The sequence below is a fragment of the Hyperolius riggenbachi genome, chromosome 1, assembly GCF_040937935.1.
Source record: "Hyperolius riggenbachi isolate aHypRig1 chromosome 1, aHypRig1.pri, whole genome shotgun sequence".
Classification (NCBI taxonomy): domain Eukaryota; kingdom Metazoa; phylum Chordata; class Amphibia; order Anura; family Hyperoliidae; genus Hyperolius; species Hyperolius riggenbachi.
Genome location: NC_090646.1, coordinates 366,291,635 through 366,312,755, shown reverse-complemented (window position 1 = coordinate 366,312,755; position 21,121 = coordinate 366,291,635). Strand labels below are relative to the sequence as shown.

Genomic DNA, 21,121 nt, shown 5'->3' with positions numbered 1-21,121 from the left:
AACAATGGCAAATCAAATTGAATCGAATCAAATCCCGATCGGACATGTCGGATTTAATCGGATCGTAAATAGAATCGTAATCGAATCGTGCAAAGAATCGTATTGTGTAGATTGGGCTTTAGGTTTAAATTAATTTTAAGACACATCCTTCTTCCATAAAACTTGTTAAATAAAACTGCCCACCTTTCAATCCCAGTTCCAGGGTCTTTTGAATTTAGTTTTGAATAGTGTAGAATGGAGTTAGAAACTGTGGAGATTTTTCTGCTATCCAGTGTCCCTGCTGGAGACATTTTCCCCCACTTCCTGTTCTTGGGTCTAGCCTTGAGCTTTCATGCATTAATCTTAAAGGTAACCTAAACTGAAAAGGATATGGGTTTTTCCTTTTAAAATAACACCAGTTGCCAGACTCTCCTGCTGATCCTGTGTCTCTAATACTTTCATCCACAGCCCCTCAACAAGTATGCAGATCAGGTGCTCTGACTGAAGTCAGACTGGATTAGCTGTATGCTTGTTTCAGGTCTGTGATTCAGCCACTACTGCAGCCAAAGAGACCAGCAGGACTGACAAGCAACTGGTATTGTTTAAGAGGAAACAACCATATCCCTCTCAGTTAAGGTTACCTTTAATGCTGGTAGTCCAGGGGACAGGGAATGGGGACAAGCAATAAAAACTGGACAAGGATTCTAGTTCTACCTCTTGTGCAAAAATGTTTTATTTGTTGATGCCTTTTTCACTGTTGGAGAGATTTTCCCATATACTTCCTGGACAGTTAGGGGTATGACTTTCCATATATAGGATTGCTGGATACCACACCAAATCCAAAAATGTTCTAACCCCTAATGAAGCTATTAAAATCAAAAATATTGTTTTCCCTGGAATTTGGTTGTAAACATTTTGAATTAGAATAGGAGGCCTGATGTGCTGGAGGACGACAAAGATCTATTATGGAGGTAATTGTCCTGTGTAACATAAACAGCCTATTTATGGAACTGCCTATTCTAGTCCAAAGGGTTATTGCCAATAAGAGCCTTTAGTTATGTGTTACTCATAAAGTTAAAGATGGATAAACCAGTACTAACCATGCTTCGTTACTCTTTTTCAGGTCCCAGTTTCTCATTGCTTTCGTCCACCTGGACATTATAAAAAGAAGTTCTGCACGGTTTGTAGGAAGCTTTTGGAAGATAGTATGGCCTTACGATGTGAAGGTAATATTTCACTCCATATGCATGTGGGCTTTTTAATAAGGAAATGTTTACAAAGTACAGTACGCCTTGTTGATGCAGTGAGGTGGAGAAAACTAGTCTGTCTCCATTCAGAATGTAGGTGATCCCAGGATCCAGGTGGTCATTCTCCAGAAAATAGAAGATGTGATCAAGTAGATACTATTAAATTAGGTACTATAGTAGCACTGTGCCGCGTGGGGGTGGGAACAAAAAAGGGTGGGAGGAGGTGATTTTGATGAGATGAAGATCTAAAACCAGTTTTTAAATCCTTAAAGGGACACTTAAGTCAAACATAAAAAAATGAGTTTTACTCACCTAGGGCTTCCAATAGCCCCCTGCAGCTGTCCGGTACCCTCGCCGTCTCCCTCTGATCCTCCTGGCCCCGCCGGCAGCCACTTCCTGTTTCGGTGACAGGAGCTGACAGGCTGGGGACGCGAGTGTTTCTTCGCGTTCCCAGACACATTAGCACCCTCTATGCTACTATATGGTATATGATATATGCTATAGCAGCATAGATGGCGCTATTGTGGCCAGGAAAGCGAAGAATCACTCGCGTCCCCAGCCTGTCAGCTCCTGTCACCGAAAAAGGAAGTGGCTGCCGGCGGGGCCAGGAGGTTTGGAGGGAGACGGCGAGGGCACCGGACAGCTGCAAGGGGCTATTGGAAGCCCCAGGTGAGTAAAACTCTTTTTTTTTTTTGTTTGACTTAAGTGTCCCTTTAAACGCAACTAAATTACTAAATGACTAAACATTTTTTTTAATGTATATTAGAAACACTGCAGACAACATCTACATGTATTTGCAGGCTGGGTCCCGCTTCATCGGGTTAATGAGTGTCTGCAAAAGTATAACATATCAAAAGGCTAATAACTGTTTGTCCATAAGAAAAAAAAAAATCATAAATCTATAACCAAGTTGGCATATCCCAAGCTTTTGACACATTGATTTTAACCTGATTTTAACATAAAAAATGTTAATATACACCCCTTTTTGGCTTCATGCATATGGAAGTAAAATGAATGGCTAAGCAGAGAGAGAATCCATAGCACATCACAAATTCTAAGCTTTTTCTTTACTGGTTGAAATCCTGAAGATAAACTGGCTACAATGTATGGCTTTAATTAGTTAATGTGATTGTTCTAATTTTTACCATGCATTTGTTTCATAAATTGCTAAACTACACATTTGCATATTCTTTTTTTTTTTTTATATTTACTACTACAAGCAAGTCTATATTTTATGTCTTCCTGCGAGAGATAATTGACAGGGCAAATGATATCGCACTGGCATTCCCTTCAAGCTGGGGTTTAATTATTCTCCTGGGCCTACGCATATGGTAGCAACTGCCAAAATATCTTATAGAGGATTTTTATACTAACTACATCCCTAGAGGTGGGAGGCTGTGCAGCGGAAGGCTTCCAATAACAGGTAGAAAGATAGCAGATTTGACAGGCAGAAGTGTATTCATGGGGGAAAAAATATCAGACTATCAGAGTTTTATTTGTAGACAGGGTGGATTACTGGAATAAACCTTTTGCTGAGGAAAAATGCATCTACAATTGTGCCGATAAAAAAAAAACCTAGAGCTTATGTCACACAGGTGCATTTAATATGCTCCATAATGTTTTCTGGGTAAAGACCACCATGGCACTGCAGTGCCCCAGGCTTCTGCAGTACATTTGTCCATAAAGTTCCATGGTGGTGCTAGGGACGGTGAAGGAAAATATTTCCAATGGGTGCACGGACAACAATGAGCAAACCCCCAAATTTCTTTAACTCTTTACCCCTGTCCAAAACTGAAGGAAAAATACCCCTGCAGATTATGCCACACTAGAGTTGTCACACAACCGGATAGTGACATGTATTTTTACTAACTGAGGTACTGCTTACCCTGAGTGTGATAGAGCAGCTTACCCAGTAGCTTAAAGAGATCCTCTTCCTGCTCAGGCATTTGCTGGTGTCTGTACATGGGAGATTCCCTTGCAGAGGCAGCAGCTCATGGTGCACTCACTTGAGCTTTGTCACCATAGCCTCTCTTGTAGCCAGCTTTGTAGATAGTGATGCACTTTAAAATAGCATATAGTGTGACTGTCACAGATGTTCTCAGCTATGCTTTCTGTTTGGACCTTTGTGGGACTATCCCTAATGCATTTAGGCTGGCAACCCATTGAATACAGCATCAAGAGAACTCCTCAAATCTTTAGATACTGCGTAAAATCCTAGTCTTGCCCATTAGCAGAGTCTCATTTACAATAGACTACACATAGTGGTTAGAAATCTGGCCTTGCAGTGCAGGGTTCCCTGGTTTGTATCCCAGCAAGGGCACTATGCACAGAGTTTGTATGTTCTCCCCATGTCTGTGTGGGTTTCCTCCGGGCATTACGATTTCCTCCCACATCTCAAAAACACACAGATAAGTTCATTGGCTTCCCCCTAAATTGGCCTTAGACTATAATACTTACATAGACCTATGACTATATAAGGATTAGATTGTGAGCCCCTCTGAGGGACAGTTAAGTAATAAGACAATATAGTCTGTACACCGCTGCGGAAGATGTTGGCGCTATATAAATACTAAATAATAATAATGAACTTGTCCATTGCTTCTGAACTATTCCATATTGCTTGTCCTCCGACGAGTTCTATATTGACTATTGGTTCTTAGGATACAGAAGAATATTTAAAGAATACTGAGAACTGCTAATTTCTAGCATAGTTAGTCATTGATGTAAATGTGTTTTCTCTCCCCACACTTACCTCCACATTCTCCACCAAAAGGCATTGGGTAGAATTTCTCTTTAACACTTATTTTTCATTGACTGGTTTGGGATAAGTATCCTGAAGCATCGCCATTCAAAACGAACTGCCTCATCGGAATCATTTCAACCTGCATGGTTGAGGTCGTCATGACAATTCTTCCAACCACTTTTCAAAGTCAAGCTGTACTGCAGGAGAGATGTTCTTTTATATTAGCACAGGCATCACATATATACAGTGTACATCGAAATGCTTGGCGATTCCAAGTTTAATCCTGTAAATATCAGATAGTACAATTTTTGATACAGTTAGAAGCATTTGGAAAGTCTCACTTGCACCAACTGGCTAAATCTGTACTGAGCATTATAAAGGCCACTTAATCTCCCTGGCCGTAACCCCGCGCTATGCTTGGGCTAGCCGCCGGGAGCTCAATGCAAAGTAATGGAGCACAGCGGGCGTTTTTACTCACCTCCTGGGGGATCCTGACGCAGGCAGCCATTGTACTTCCTCTCCAAGGAGGCTCTGAATCACTCTGGTGAGGTCACCATCAGTGATCTTACTACAGAGTTACAGTGCCACCCAGAGGATGGAGGGAAAATTGCAGCGCTGGAACCCAGGGAGATGAGTGAGTGCTGGGGCTGCTGCTGGCTTTCTGCTGTCATGATTTTATTCCAGGTTTTAGGGTCTGAAATGTTTGGAAAAGACTCTAAAATCTGGAAATAATCATACCGCCAGGGGGGTTAAAGGTAAGTTGCTTGGCTTGGCAAGATATAAGCGGACAGCTGTACCCCACCTTTCTCTTTGGTCTGGCTTTTTTCCTGGCTTGTGTGGATTTAGAAGCTTTTGTGCTGCAGTGGTTTTCACACTTCCATTGCTACTGTCAGTCTTGTGTTTCTAAGGCTTCATATACTCTTAAAGGGAAGGTCCAAGCAAAATAAAAAAATGAGTTTCACTTACCTGGGGCTTCTACCAGCCCCATGCAGCCATCCTGTACCCTCGTAGTCACTCACTGCTGCGCCAGTCCCCCGGTGGCAGCTTTCCGACCTCGGAGGTCGGCGGGCCGCATTGCGTACGTTTTTACGCATTCCCACTATTGCAGGATCATTAACACATACGTTTTAACGCATTACTGGTTCAATGCGTAAAAATGTACGCATTGAACCAGTAACGCGTAAAAATGTATGTGTTAATGTTCTTGCACTAGCGGGAATTCGTAAAAACGTACGCAATGTGGCCCGCCGACCTCCGAGGTCGGAAAGCTGCCAGCGGGGGACCGGAGCAGCAGTGAGTGACTACGAGGGCACAGGATGGCTGCATGGGGCTGGTAGAAGCCCCAGGTAAGTGAAACTCATTTTTTTATTTTGCTTGGACCCTTTTTTTCCCTTTAAGGCTGGTGCACACCAAGAGCGCTTCTGAGCGCTTTTTAAAACTCTTGTGCTTCAAAAAGTGCTTGACTAATGTATTTTAATGGGATGGAGAACACCAGAGCATTGTGCTTTTTTCCCAAACGCAAACGTGGGTCCTGCAACATTTTTGCTGATTTTTGAGATGATTCAGCCTCAATGTGAAGTATAGGAAAGTGGAAAATCACTCTGAAAAGCACTAGATCAGAGCGATTTTGGTATGGATTATAAAAAACGCCACACTAAAACGCTCCAAAAATCGCTAGGCATGATTCGAAAATCACTAGGCCTAGACAAATCACTAATCGCCTAGACAAATCACTTCAAAAAGTGCTGAGCGTTTGCGATTACACTAGCGCTTCTTGGTGTGCATTGGCCCTCAGACAGCTTTGCTCAACTTTTTTAACATTCCCAGCTGCTGTCACTGTTGGAACAGCTAATCCTAACCATGTAACCAGGTTCAGCCAACCATCCAAGCTCTTGTGGCCTTCTAAGGTGGTCTAACCAATCAGTGGCTTTCTCATGATATAACATAATAGTTGCCTTAAGGGAGCACTTTTAACAAGTACATGAGAGCAGTTATAATTTGAGAACTGCATTTACATATACATTTATTAAATTCTGAATAAAGAGAAAACTAAGATTGTGAGAACATGCACAACTTCAGCTGACAATACTGGATATGAAGACCTTGAAGTACTAGATAGCTTAAACTGACCCTGTAGTCAAAGGGATATGGAGGCTGATATTTGTTTACATTTAAAGGACACCGGAAGTGAGAGGAATATGGAGGCTGCCATATTTTTTTTTCTTTTTAAGCAATACCATTTGCCTGGCTGTCCTGCTGATCTTCTGCCTCTAGTAGTGCATTTAGCCATAGACCACAAACAAGCATGCTGCAAATCTGGTGTTTCTGACCAGCTAAAAGATTAGCCACATGCTTGTTTCTGATGTTATTTACAAACTACTGTAGCCAAATAGATCAGCAGGGCTGCCATGCAACTGGTATTGCAAACTAGTCAGGCAATTGACTTTGTTTAAAAGGCAGCCATCGGTATCTCTCTCAATCAGTAAGTTGTTACCTGCCCACTTCCTCTCCCTCCCCATGTGTCACTGTCAGATCTTGCTGCCTCATAGCAGGGCTGGTCCTGCTCTCACTACAGGGTAACTTTAATGCATTTTGGATTCAATCATCAAAAGTGTAAGAAACAACAGTCAAGAAACTTGACAGAAGCTAAATATTGGTAGTGAAACATTTAGAAAAGTTGTAGAAATCTAATGATGTCACTAAGGAAACAAATGATAGACTTGTAGTAGCTTTGGCTTTCCAGTGAAAGCAAGCATGTTTATACTTTTGAACTGTGGATCTGGAGAAGACCTCTGTGAATACTTAAGACATTCAAGAAAACCAACAAATGGATTGTGGACTGAATTAACCCAGTCTTTCCTGCAGAACAAGTGACACAAATAAGGCTTTTATACCATGGACACATCATAAGACCCATTTCTGAAGAAGTCAGTTACACTTGGAAACATGGAGGGAAAGAAAAAGAGGAAAAAGACTAAGACAAAGGCCTCAATTCACTAAACTTATCTCCTGTCTTTAATAACTCTTCTAGAGTTGTTACCATGGTGATAAGGCATGTAGTATTCAGGAAACATTTTACCTCACGCAAGCCTAAAGTTAACTCTTCTGTCTTTAAATTAACTCTCCAATCCTTAAAATAACTCCAGAGTTAAAGTCAAGCTGTTAATTAGCTGCATGTGAAAATAACTACAGAGGAGGTAAATTAACTACAGAGGAGGTAAATTAACTACAGAGGAGGTAAATTAACTACAGAGGAGGTACATTAACTACAGGAGAGGTAACTTAAGGAATGAAGAGGTAAGATAACGCTCACGTGTGGAGGTAAGTTTTCTCTTGCCTTATTATCTCTAGCATGATCTTAGTGAATTGAGGCCAATGTGAGAACAGGCCTTTCTAGGGGTATTGTACAAGTTAACTGAGCATTTGTCAGGGCTTGACATCAACTTGATGGCATTTGATAATGATGATGAGTTTAGGTTCTCCTGGGCAAGTCAAAATCATAATGCATACCTTTAGGCTTTTAAAGTATGAATAAGTTGTTAAATATGTACTTGTCAGGTGTACTGAACATGCTTTGCTTTCAGGCTCGTTACTGCTGCAAGTGATTGCCATGTTTGTTCTTTTATTGAAGGCTCATTCAAAGTGGAAGCTGCTGAAAATGTTAGCATTGACTGGTGCTTTCTGGGGAGTTACAGCAAGGCAGTAATCTGGCACACCCATAATGATTTACTAAACACAATACAACCCCAAGGGGTTTATTCTGTCATTGATTTTTCCCAGCAGCCATTCAACAAGGAAACCGATTACACTGACTAAAATAGCTTACTGATGGATATCATTTGCAAATCTATTTACAAACTGTGATGAAAATCTATATAGTAACAGTGTAAGACGCATAATGGATTCGTTTTTGATAATATTTACAGTAATGTGAGTACATAGTCTTCCTGAAAATAAGCTTTAGATTCCCATAAAGTTACTTTTTCATATGATAAATGTATATGGATAAAAAGTCACAGACAGATCATTTTTCAATTCAAAGGTTTTGTTAAAAAAAAAAAAAAAAAATCAAGTGGTCCTTAGCATGTTTCGGTATTGGGTGAATACATCCTCGGATGAACAGCACATGATCTTTTATTCGTTGGCAATTATATTTTTCACAACTACTAAGGGCCCCTTTCCACTGGCTGCAATACGCTTAAAAAAAGTGGATTGCAGCCATTTTGCCGATCACTAGAGAACCACAATTTATAAGTAAATCGTGGTGCTCGTTTCTCACTACTGCGCGTCACTTTTTACTCGTACGCAAACGTCAGGCTGCACAATTATCTATGCGATCACGCTTGGTTCCCGGCAAGTAAACGTCGCACTCGTGGCTAGTGGAAATTTCTGCTTGGGGGTACGCACCGTAGCCCGATCGTGGGTGTACGCGCAGGCAGGAATAAGCTCCGGATGAAATCTGAATGGGTTTCATTTGGATTTTTTCCAGATAATTACTGCACCTGAGCGGGCGGGTGAGGGATGGTTAACTTACCCAGGAGCCATCTGCTTGAATGCATCCCACGGCGCGCCTCTTGCTGCGTTCCAATTTGCGTTCATGTGACTGCGACGCTTCCTCCTTCTGGATTTCATCCGGAGCTCATCCCTGAGGCAGCAGTGGAGAAGGGCCCTAAGTCATAATGAAAAACCAGAGAAAAATGTGGCATTCTCTTACCATTTTCATAAGAGCTAAGAGGGTAAGTAGGAGACAGGTACTGCTAATCAAATGCTCTTGATTAACTGGTCATAAGCAAGTGTGGCCACCTCTACATAAGCAGACATTTTGGCAATTTGCTGGTCTGGCGCTTTCAGGTGTGTTATTACAACAGCGAGTAGGAAAGATGGCAATGATTTTAGATGATTTTAGAGAAGCATTGTTGTGCACAAAGAATCTGAGAAGTGTTAGCAAGCCATTTCCAAACAATATGAAGGTCATCATTCTACAATGAAAAGGATTATTAATAAGTGGAATACGTTAAATATAGCAGTCTGTCTTCCCAGTACCTGATGTTACAACTGTGTCCCAGATTCCACAGGCTTCAAAACTTGTACACACGGGTCTGTCACCCAGCAGGGATTAAGATTGATTCCCCGGGAAAGTTCGGGGCCTGATACTGTACAGTCACTACACTGCAGGCTAGTGATACATCTGTTTCTATGGGAGGGGAGGAGGGAGGGCAAGCAGCGCACGATGGAGTGGCTTACCGTAGGTGGGGAGAGTGGGAGAACAATGCACCTGGGGTTTGCTGGGACATTTGGTGTCTCTAAAGATTTGCTGGATGGCCACTGTACAAATGCTTAGATCCTGCTAAATTCTTAGCTAAAGTGGTCTTTATCAGCTGCCCCAACTAACTTTAACATCCTTAGTGGTAATCTCGAATCACGCTCAGGACGGAAATCTGCAGGTCAGAGCAGTAATTCCATACCTGAGTGAGTTGTATGCAGGAGCTGCTGCAGATCTCTCTGTGGTATATATATATATATATATATATATATATATATATATATATATATATATATATATATATATATATATATATATATATATATTTTTTTTTTTTATTGATTTTAGGGTCTAAAAGCTTGTGAAAAAAATTGCATGGCTTTTAGACCCTAAATCTAGAAATAATCATAATGCCTGGGAGGTTAATCACGTATGTGTACCTAGCTTTAGTTAGAATGTAAAGGTTAGTGTATGACAGTACAGTTATATTAAAAACTGAACAAGTATAGCTTGTTTGGAAGGGTTGTCAGGCAGAAGAAAGCCTTTTCTCTCTCAATAAAGTAGCACATCCTAGGTTTTCAATGTTGCATCTGAACACAACATGAGACATATGAGACAATCAAGTATAAAGTGAAGAAAAATGTTTTAAAATACTGTCTTCAAGATGCTATTTTATTTATACTTCTATTAACCTTTTGTGGGAACTGATAAGGGATTGATGGACACCTTCATATGCTCAAGTGAAAAAAAAGGATCTTAAGGGTAATTTACAGATTTTGCAATAGATTAAAAAAACAAAAACAAAAAAACCCTCTCCCCCAAGTTTGACTCAACTTCCTCTACAGGTGTACATAAAGATGTGAAGCAGTCCCTTCAGTTCCATGCAAACGTAGAACCACATAGCATTTTTTTTCTCTAGTGAATGAGGTGAAAATACTTGTGCCTACTGTAAGCTATTACTAGCCCTTAGGGTTGGTTCACACCAAGAGCTTTTTAAGCTCTATGGATTTGAAAACCTTTTGCTAATGTAATGCTGTGGGTGACTTTTATAAAATTGCATCGCTTAAGTGATAACACACACAGCATTACATTACTAAGTGCTTTTAAAATCACAAGCGCTTAGAAAAAGCTCTTCCAGTGTGCAGGGCTATGGAGTTGGAGTCGAGGAGTCTGAGCAATTTTGGGTACCTGGAATCAGATTTGGAGTTGGTGGTTTCAATAAACTGAGGAGTCAGTCGGATGATTTTCGAACCAGATCCATAGCCTTTGTAAAAATTAGACTGAGTCGGAGCAGTTTTGAGTACCTGGAGTCGGGGGTTTCATAAACTGAGGAGTCTGATTTACTTGATTTTTGTACCGACTCTACAGCCCTGGCAGTGTAAACCAGCCCTTAACGTTAGCAGTAGTAAGAATTGAATCAGAACCCCTGACTTTGAGAAACAAACCTCTAGTGTGACAGACTAAAGACAACTGAGACGTTGCATAGAGACAGCTATGTGAATATCCTTGAGTGTCCCAGCCAGAACCCAGACTTGAACCCAAACACCTCTGAGGAGACCTGAAAATAACTGCACACTGACGGACTGTAGTCAGCTTGAGAGGATTTGCAGAGAAAAATGGCAGAAAATCCCCACATCCAGGTGCAAAGCTTGTATTGGATTATTCAAGAAGACTTTAAAACTGTACTCACTGCTAAAGGAGAAATTAGTTGTCTGAATACCTATATTATATGTGTGAAGTTGAAGAAAAAGAATAGTATCAGTCAGGTTTAATGTGGTGATATGATTATTTTTTCCTGAAAAGGATAATGGTGATCTATTTAGACATGTGGAGTACTGTAATGCTAGGTACACACTATACGTTTTTGCGGTCGATGCATGCGTTCGATAGATAATTTCCAACGTGTCAGATATTACTTTCGATCGTTTTACTGCTCGATTTTCCTTGAAGTGAATGGAACTTGATAAGGAAAGATAAGAGAATCAAGCAGAAAAACGAATTGAAAATCAATTGAACGGAAAATCGACAGAAAAAACGCATCATGTGTACCTAGCATAATAAGTATGTGCAGTGCACTGTGTAAATTATCAGTACATAGTTGTAGTCTGCGCTGACACCATCATGTTTTCTGCTGGTGGTTTTTCTTCTTTTAGACTCCTGTGATTATTATTTCAACTTTGTTTATTCTATGTAATAACCCAAAGTGTATTTCTGTGCTGCAAAGCATCGTAAGCCGTGTATATAGAATACCGCATATGCTGTAGGTTTCTTATTGTTTGAGTCTAATTTATACCCAAAGGCTTTTTTCCTGTATTAGAATAGCTAGAAGACTGATTTATGGAGAATGCGGAGCATGAAGCGTACAGAGAAAAGCTATTGGTTTCTAACTGTATTTGTATGTTCAAGTTATTGTTTTAATGATGTTTAAATGTTTTGACTTGTCAAGGATTTCCTGCTGCTTTGAGACATTTTCTCCACTGGGCATTACAGCAATTTGGTTTGGTATCAGGGCTGTAGATTAGAGTGAGTATTCCTTACAGAGATGCATACATAATTTTAGCTCTATTAGTGCATCCTCTTTCATGAGTGACTCCATCTTATCCTATAGTAGAGTGGTTAATAAATAATTGCTGCATCCCTTGCCTTAATGATTCCTGTCTAATCTGATCCGTGTCCTTGTTCAGAAATCAATCAGGCTTGACAAAATGCATGTCCTATAGCTACTGTGGCTCAGTAGATTAAAATCCACATTGTCTCCATAGGCATTAATGTTTAATGATTTCATTCAGAAGTATTGTGGTAGAGTAGATCAGAAAGAGCATAAACCATACTGTATTAGTAATTCTGTTCCGGGCAAATGTCTAAGTTTATAGAGTATTCTGTGGAGCCTAATTATAAGGGTGATCAGCCTATTAACCAGAAAAATGGTGTTCTTTTGTAAAATATTGCCATTTTTTTTTCTTCATATTGTTCGATAGGGTGATCAGGTGAAAACGCAAAGCCAAAAAAAAAAAATCACATTGCAAAATGGCAATTGATTGCATTTGCATTTTGCTGTTTACAAAAGCCTGGCCAAGTGAATGGGGCTTCTGATCGCAATGATGGGGAGAGACCTTGTCTACCCAGTAAAATTGCAACGTCATCCAGCCAGGTACTTATTTATCCGTTGCAAAAGGTACAGACCTGCAATGCTCAAGACTTTTAACTTTGCCTTACAAATTACTGCATTTTTTTTTTCTTATGCATTAAGAACAATGGGATACTTTTATTAGGGCTTTACAGCATAAATTGTACGTCTAATATTAATGTATTAAATGAGTGCCAGATTGCTTCCCAACCTGCTACTTATTTTTAAGTAGTGTACTTTTATGTAAAGATTTTGGACTCCCCTGGGAGCCTATTGTTTACATAGTGTTCTACTGCACAAAAGTCTGTTATCCTTCACACCGATGCTCCATTCCCACTACACTTCCGCATCACGTGCAGCCTGCGGGAGCGGACAGTATAATGTCTGCTCTGCTGGTCCACAGTGATGCTGCTGGAGCCCGGGGCAGATGCGCTTCCCCATAGGCTATATAGGGGAAGGCGTCCGCCTGCCCGGGATTATCGTAGACGTCACAGAAGTGAGGCCCACTTGCTGCTATAGATCAGTCGCAGCATGACAAGTGTATAACATAGGAGCTGTTTACTCTCTGCTTAGCAATGAGCAGAGAATGGACAACAACAAAAAAGTCTGTTCAGAGCCCAATAGAGTTAAAGCTTTATTTTCTGACCTGACTCCTGTGATTGTCTCTTCGAGGCCCAGCCAGGAAATAGAAATAAGCAGTGAGCTTTGATTAAACCACTGATCAGACTATAGATCATAGGTTTGTGCGTGCTGATTTCAGACAAAAATGTGTGTGTATATGGGGGGTGGGGTTGTAGTGAGAGGCATTGGAAAGAAGATAAGGAGAGTAATATCATTGCAGCTCATGACACTAGCTCTTGGTTGACCAGAACAAAGAGTTCTAAAATGTTTTAAAAACTACTGGGGAGCCACATATAGTTAAAGAAAAAATAATCAGGAAGCAATCTGAAGCTTATGCTAGTAGTACACTTTAAATCAGGAGTCTCCAAACTTTTTTTGGGCAAAAGCCAAGTCAACATACTTCAGACTGCTGGGGGGCCAGAACATACATAAAATGATGCTGAAAAACATTACATTGAATCTAGGTATGGATTCCCCCCAATCCTGCCAAGAGGAGAACTCCCAGCAGCAGAACATCTTTGCGCGCCAGACAGGGAAGAATACCCAGGTGACAACCTGACGTCCAATTGGATAGCAGTGTCACCTGATGCGGAATTGGATTGGAAGCCAGCGCATGACTGCTATTCTATATGCTGGATCACCGATATTTAAAGGTGTAGCGGGCCACATCTATAAGTAATACTTTGTGTGTGTGAGGGGCTGGTGTCAAAGCCTCAGAGGGCTGCATTTGGCCCGCGGGCCTTAGTTTGAGGACCACTGCTTTAAATGCAAACATGTTTTTTCTGCTGTAGGGTTCAGGGCATGGTGTTCTTCTTCTTCACAGGTAAAACAATAGTGCATTCTATATTATTGTCTCCTGACTTTTGATTGATAGTGAAATGAAGCTACTAGACTTGTACAATAGAAGTCAGACACTGCTTTCACAGAGAGCTAATCACATGTCAATGCTGTATAAATACAGCGCTGCAAATAACAGAGGAAGTCCATATTTATATAATGATAGCCTTTCCAGGGTTTGCACAGTTAGATACTATAATTATGTAGTAGGCATAAATGTTTGTAAATAGTTCTAATATTAAAGCAGACCATTCACCTACATTCCAAATGTGTGTGACATCTAAGCTATGCATGTAGTCAGGGAGCACAAGTATGGTCCATCTCATCAGGAGGAAACTCCAGTATGGTCATTCCTTTCAATTTAGAGGCACAAAAGGAAGCAGTTTACTTTGGTATTTGAAGACCATATCCGGTGTTATTTTATGGATAGTTCAGTTTCCTTTTTTAAGCAGTGTTCTTTGGCTTGCCTAATGTTGCATAGGTCCACTTTCAGAAAGTGTTTTATTCATTTACTAGTGACCTTAGCCTGTTTAAAAATGGGCTAGGTCTGTCACTAATCACGCACAGCGCCAGAAGCGCGCGCACCTGCCCCCCGCGCACGCCCGCCATGCGCCACACACACACACACACACACACCGCCCTTCTGGCCCCGTCCTCCTCCGTCTCTCGGCAGGGTCTCTGCGTCTTGTCCCTGCACATGCGCAGTGCTAAAAAGCACTGACACACGGACAGACGCAGGGACACTTGCCTATTATTAGGTAGGATTTATTTTTTAATTTGGAATACAAATACAATCAGTTCCCTACTTACAAATGATTCAAATTACGTTTCAGATATAAAATATATGTACTATACGGTTCTATTACATTTTTGTTGTTGTTAAACTTTACAGTTTTGTAAAAGCAGTTATAGGTACAGTAGTTTAAAACTTTTTAAAAGCACATTGAAAATCAACCAAAATCATACAGTAGTTTATACAATATGTCCAAATCTAGAGTCGTCCAAAAGTAAATAGTTTATCCATGTTTACCATATTTAACACAGGACTCAGAAACCCAACTTACAATATCCAGGAACAGAACCTGTTTGTAAGTAGGTGACTGCCTGTGTGTTGGTATAGAAATATGCAGCTTTTTCTGTGCAGAACAAACAAATGTTAGCTGTGTATAGGTCGTCTGTAGATCACTGGATTTCCTATTTCAACACTATGCAAATAGACTGTGTATACCTTTATTGCAACATCTGTGTTAATTAGAACATTGTTTTGTTTGTTTTCTAGTTTGTGAACTCCATGTGCATGCAGACTGTGCCATCTTTGCTTGCAGTGATTGTAGGCAGTGTCATCATGATGGGCAGCAAAACCATGTAAGTTTTTTAATAGGATATACATTTTTGTAATTGCTTGCCAACTAACCCTCATTATCTTCATGTTTTTAAGAGAAAAAAAAAATCTTGAATTTGACTGGGTACTTAAATTGTAAGCCTGCAAAGTGAAAACGGTGTTCTCTATAGGAGCACTCTCCTCAGTGCTCTAAGGTTATATGGATAATAATCATAATTTTGTATAGCACTTTTCTGCTAACGGACTCAAAGCGCGTTAAAGGCAGCCCCTAGGGACGCATTGAGTAGTCAGTAGCAGTGTTAAGGATTCTTGTCCAAGGACTCCTTACTGAGTAGGTACTGGCTTACTGAATGGTAAGACCTGAGTTTTGAATCTCCGATGTCAGTATGTGCCCTTAACCAGTACACTATCCAGCCACTGATGAAGGTAAGTACAAGTATGGTAGTCATACTTACCTGATAGGAGTTTGTTGGTACATCACTCTGTAGAAATGGTGGTGTCCTGGTCTCCGGCATCCATACAGCAAGCGCCTTCTATACTTCCACCTTGCACCTTTCTGTATATCTAATTGGCCGGACTTCTACAGACTTGCATAAGATACTGTAGCAGTGGTGATCAACCTATCTGTTATTCAGGGCCGTAACATTACCAAGGTGCTGCACACTACGGAGCTAGTATGGACAACTAATAAAATTTGACTGCATTGAATATCCTCACGTAGTTATAATCCTGCTGTGTCCTGCAGAAAGTCATGCTCAGAGCTGTTGAATTTATTGGACAGCCTAAACCTCCATTCATGTTCTTTCAAGCAGGAATGTGGGGATGGTGCAGACCTGCAAAGGTTGGTGGGTGTATTTTTAGAATTGAACACGATACCCACATCCATAACTCCACCAGTCTGTCAATAATGCCGTTTAGTTACAGTAGCTGCAGCACATGCACTTAGCAGCAGTGATGAGAAAAGAATTTGATAATAGGTATATTTGTGCTTACATGGGAATTAGCAGCGACTGTTTTGAAATCCATTGTGCTAGTTGCTAGTCAGTTAATTGGCAGTTGATCAACAGCTTCTGACTAATGTGACTAATACCTCTGATTTAGGGCCTGTTTCCACTACATGCAGATTGGATGCAGAATTGATACAGAAAAACTGACTCCAGGCCCATAGGCTTTCATTGGAGTCAGTTTTTCTGCATCCATTTTGCATCCAATCTGCATGTAGTGGAAATAGGCCCTTACTAGCCACTGCTTCTTCCCATGTGAACAGAAACATGCATATTAAGTAAATTCGTTAAACTATCACCAACACTGACCTAATGTTTACCTAATCCCATCACTGTTGATTTTTGAAAGCGATTCCAAGCAAAGGAAGCTGGAAAAAGACCACATTCTCAGTTATTCTAAGACCCAATTCTAGTAACACTGCAGGCGGAGCTGCCATAGGATGATGAGAATAGGAGAGGAGTGATTCCGAAACTGTGTATGCCTGTAAAGCAACATACACATTTCCAGTTCTTGTCACTTGCAGGGATCAGGACTCAATCCCTTGGATGACATTTGAGGGCTGACTCCTGTACAAATGCGTCACTAGCGTAGAGGCTAATAATGCGTCTTTTACTATGGAGTGGGGATGAGCGACAATGGAGTGGCTTCTGGCGGGCTGGGTTTGTGGGAGAACCATGTGGTTGGGGATTACTTGAATGTCTCTTTAAACATTTAGCATGCCAGATCTTTAGGCGATGTTGGAGGAGCTCCTGTACATGTGCTAGAGCAGTGATGGCTAACCTTGGTCCCATGAGGCATTGCAATACTCTGACAGCTCTAAGCATAACTCGGGGAGGCAGAGGCATGATGGGATTTGTAGTTTTGTCACAGCTGGAGTGCCAAGGTTAGCCATCACTGTGCTAGAGCCTTGCCTGAGGTTGTCTTTAGTGGCTGTATGTACATAGCTTAAAGTGGTCTGAAAGTCAGCATTTCAACTTTGCTCTTCCTCCCAGCTGTAAAGCTACTATCCCAGACAGTTTTTTGTTTTTTTAACAGAACATCACTGAAATGGTTAAACAAAGCACTTTCTCCTGCTATTCAGCCTCAAATCCGCATCCAAACTGGAGATAACAGTATCTTTGTTTACATTCCAATGTTGATACATTTGTCTGTAACAAGTAAAAAAACACTTTCTGAGAACAGCTCACTAGAAAATGTTAATATATAATAAAAAGCAGTTGGAATAAAATGCAATGACAGTTTTCAGAACAAGAAAAACTACACTTTGGAAACTTGTAATTTGTAGACAGATAATATTGTGCATAGAAGCAAATATGATAACTGTATGAGTAATATAAAGTAGGAAAACACGTTATTGAATGTTATGTCAGAGTTTCAGACCACTTTAAGTCACTTGGAGTAGCAGCAGGGAAGTAAAACTTTTTTTATAATATGTAGAAGGAGGCACTCCACAGACTGGAACTTTTGTTCACCTTTATTGGCAATGTCTGCACACTACACACTACATGGCCCCGTCCATTGTCCCTTCAATGCGGTGAAGGTGTCCTGTCCCCTTTAACAGTAAAACAATCCCTAAAGCATAATGTCAGACTTGGGTGTTTTTGTGGCTACACTTGTTATAGGTGTGAAGATTATGATGTCCACCCGTTTTATGACCCTTTCAAGATGGTCCCCCAGGCTGTGAGGATCACCGGGAGTAGGCAAGGAAAGGGTGTGAGCATTTGGGGCCCCATCAAAGTTTTGCTGGGGGCCACATTATCCCTACAGCCAAGTTAAAAGCCTTGGTCTTAGTTCACAGAAGAATGCATTCTTTTACTTCTGCGCAGAAGTACGATTGTAGGAGTCCTAACTCTGGCCCTGTAACATGCATAGTGCAGACATGCAAACATTCATTGCATCAGACCTATCTAGGAATTAGGAGCACACAGTGTTAGGACACCTACAATTACCTGGGTACTTCTATTCTGTGTAGGTGACTAAGCAAGAAAATGCTTGGGCTAGAAAAACAAAGTTCTGATGCTGTGAAACTGTTAAAGGAACACCAAGCCTTTTTAGTGCTGCTGAATAGATTTTTATTCTGGAGGTTTCACTTTAAGCTGCAAAAACATAAAAAATCCATCCAAGAAAATATTACATTATTACGAATGACAAAACTTACAATTTGGTACATCCCGAGAAAGAAAACAAACACTGGTGAACTCAGCAACGCAAAAAGACATTGATGTCCATGGAAGACAACAGTGGTGGATGATTGCAGCATCCTTTCCATTGTAAAAAGAAACCACTTCACAACAGGCAACCAAGTGAACAACACTCTCCAAGGGGAAGGTGTATCAATATCCACGTCTACCTTAAAGACAAGACTGCTTGAAAGTAAATACAGAGGGTGTGCTGCAAGGTGCAAGCCACTCATAAACCTCAAGAATAGAAAGGCTAGATTGGATTTTGCTAAAGAAAATCTATAAAACCAGCACAGTTCTGGAAAAACATTGTTTGGACAGATGAACCCAAGATCAGCCTCTACAAGAATGATGGCAAGAAAAAAGTATGAAGAGATGGAACAGCTCATTATCCAAAGCATACCACATCATATGTAAAACATGGTGGAGGCAGAGTGATTGCTTGAGCGTGCATGGCTGCCAGTGGTACTGGTATACTAGTGTATACTAGTGTGACACAGGACAAGAGCAGCCAAATGAATTCTGAGGTGTTCAGAGACATACTGTCTGCTCAAATCCAGCTAAATGCAGTCAGGTTGATTGGGCTAGTTCATGTTACAGATGGACAAGAACCCAAAACATACAGCCAAAGCAACCCAGGAGTTTATTAAAGCAAAGAAGTGGAAAATTCTTGAATGTCCAAATAAGTCACCTGAACTTAACCTAGTTGAGCATGCATTTCACTTGTTGACGACTAAACTTTGGACAGTCCCAGAAACAAACAGCAAATGAAATCTGCTGCAGTAAAGGCCTGGCAGAACATGACAAAGGAGGAAACCCAGCATCTGGTGATGTCCATGAGTTCAAGACTCAGGCTGCCATTGCCAGCAAGGGGTTTTCAACCAAGTATTAGAATTGAACATTTTATTTTTATTTCCAGTTATTTAATTTGCCCAATTACTTTTGAGCCCCTGAAATGAAGGAATTGTGTTAAAAAATTCTTTAGTTGCCTCATATTTTTATGCAATCATTTTGTTCACCCCACTAAGTCACACCTGGAAGTCTGCCCTTCAACTGTATCTGAGCTGGTTCATTTAAAATTTATTGTGGTAATGTACAGAACCAAAATTAGAAAAAAAAGTTCTCTGTCCAAATATTTATGGACCTAAATGTATACTATACACTGACTGCATCCACTACTCTGCTTGTAAGTGTAGTATTTGTCATGGAAATCCGTTGAATGTTGTTTGTAGCTGCTACTCTTCCCTGATGGCTGTTGGCAATCACAAATGACAAATACTGGTTCTCTAGTTGAAGAAATCCATTTTCATATTAGTAGCCTTCCCAGCTATGGAAAGGGCAAAAAAAAGTTAGTAAGTTGTGCTTTCAAATCTTAACATTCAAGCATAGAAATGTACAGAGATCCAGGAATACTTCTACACATATACAATTGGCTTTCCTCAGCAATCCAGAGACATGTATTGTAAACTATTTTCAGAACTAAGTGTATTCAGAAGCTTAATAGAATATCCCAGGAGAATATCAGTGCGTGACAATTTTATAATTAGCAGGCTTTAGATGGGGCTTTAGTTATATTTCTGAAGTAATTCAGGTAATTCTTAGTGCAACAGGTGTACTCAGTTCTAAACCAGTAATTGCTGGTGAACCATACCATCTATGGACACTCATTACATCATATTATGTTGTAGTACATCAACGTATGGTGCTGAGAGATTCCACATCCGCAACCTGCTTCAAAGTTTTTATACCCAAGTCAGTTTGCCGGGCCCAGAAATAGAGGTCAGATGTGATCTACACAGAGAGATTGTGGGAGTAGGCAACCTGCCTGATGACTGTTTTGCACTCTGAGCATCTCCTGAGGCTATGTGACCACTCACATGCTTTCCCACAGCCTTAGCTTGTTTTAAGGGGTGTAGGGATAATGGTGCCTACCCTCACAGTTTGTGGACATGCACTAAAGTTAAAAGGTTCTGGATGAGAACTGATCTGAATGGTCTTTGAAAAGATCTCTGAAATCTTACGGAAGCCTTGCTAGATAGAAAACCTCTAGGCAGCACACATTTCAATTAAAGTATTAATTTGTCGTTACAGCCAGTACGGAAATAAAGCCTTCTGGAAGTCGAGAGCACTCTGGTCATGTGAAAACATGCCTTGGGCACCAAATGCTCTTTCACAGAATCTGAGCTGTACTATATAAAACAAAGATTCATTCTGAGAAAGTTTTATCACCACTGTATAATAATTATTTTCAAATAGATGCTTAGGACCATATAGATAACCTTAGTACTTTATATATAAGGCTATTATAGATAAGAATGCATTGGACTATATAAATCATGCCAGCTGCTATTGATGATCAAATCTTCTCTTCTTTATTTTCACTCTCTTCATTCCCTTTATTTGCTTACTGTTCCTTTTACAACTTTTAGAGCCACATACAGTAATCTTATTCTTTTTTTTCTAACTAGGTACACCAGATAGTATTAACTCCCCTTTTTTTTCCTTTAACTTCTTTTTATGAGCGAGTTGAGGCTGACGCCTCAAGCATGTTGGGCCTATTCCCATAGATGACATTGGGTATGTGAGATGTTCAACCCAATCAGAAATCCCACAATAGCATAGCATCAATCCTTACAGCCTACCATACTACCTGTGTTGTCATCACAAGTTTCTACGCTAGTATTCAACGTTACATGTATTTCTAAATCCCTTTATCCTCAAATTATAACTACTTTGGGGCCATGATATTGGAAACCTGTGTTGTTTGTGATTGTTTA

The 21,121-nt window shown here is 40.5% G+C and overlaps 1 protein-coding gene and 1 long non-coding RNA gene across 2 annotated transcripts in view; one reads left to right on the top strand and one right to left on the bottom strand.

Annotated features, from left to right (window-relative positions):
- Positions 1-21,121, top strand: part of DGKQ (diacylglycerol kinase theta) — a 225,499-nt gene that overhangs the window by 93,555 nt on the left and 110,823 nt on the right. The window contains exons 3-4 of the mRNA XM_068234259.1: positions 1,103-1,205; positions 15,097-15,182. Of these exons, the coding sequence (XP_068090360.1) occupies positions 1,103-1,205; positions 15,097-15,182 (189 nt within the window). The remainder of the gene's footprint in view (positions 1-1,102; positions 1,206-15,096; positions 15,183-21,121) is intronic.
- Positions 781-8,632, bottom strand: LOC137515081 (uncharacterized). Its single transcript, XR_011020531.1, has 3 exons — positions 8,504-8,632; positions 3,979-4,166; positions 781-1,408 (listed from the first exon to the last, which is right to left on the bottom strand). It is a non-coding gene; the product is annotated as an uncharacterized lncRNA (long non-coding RNA).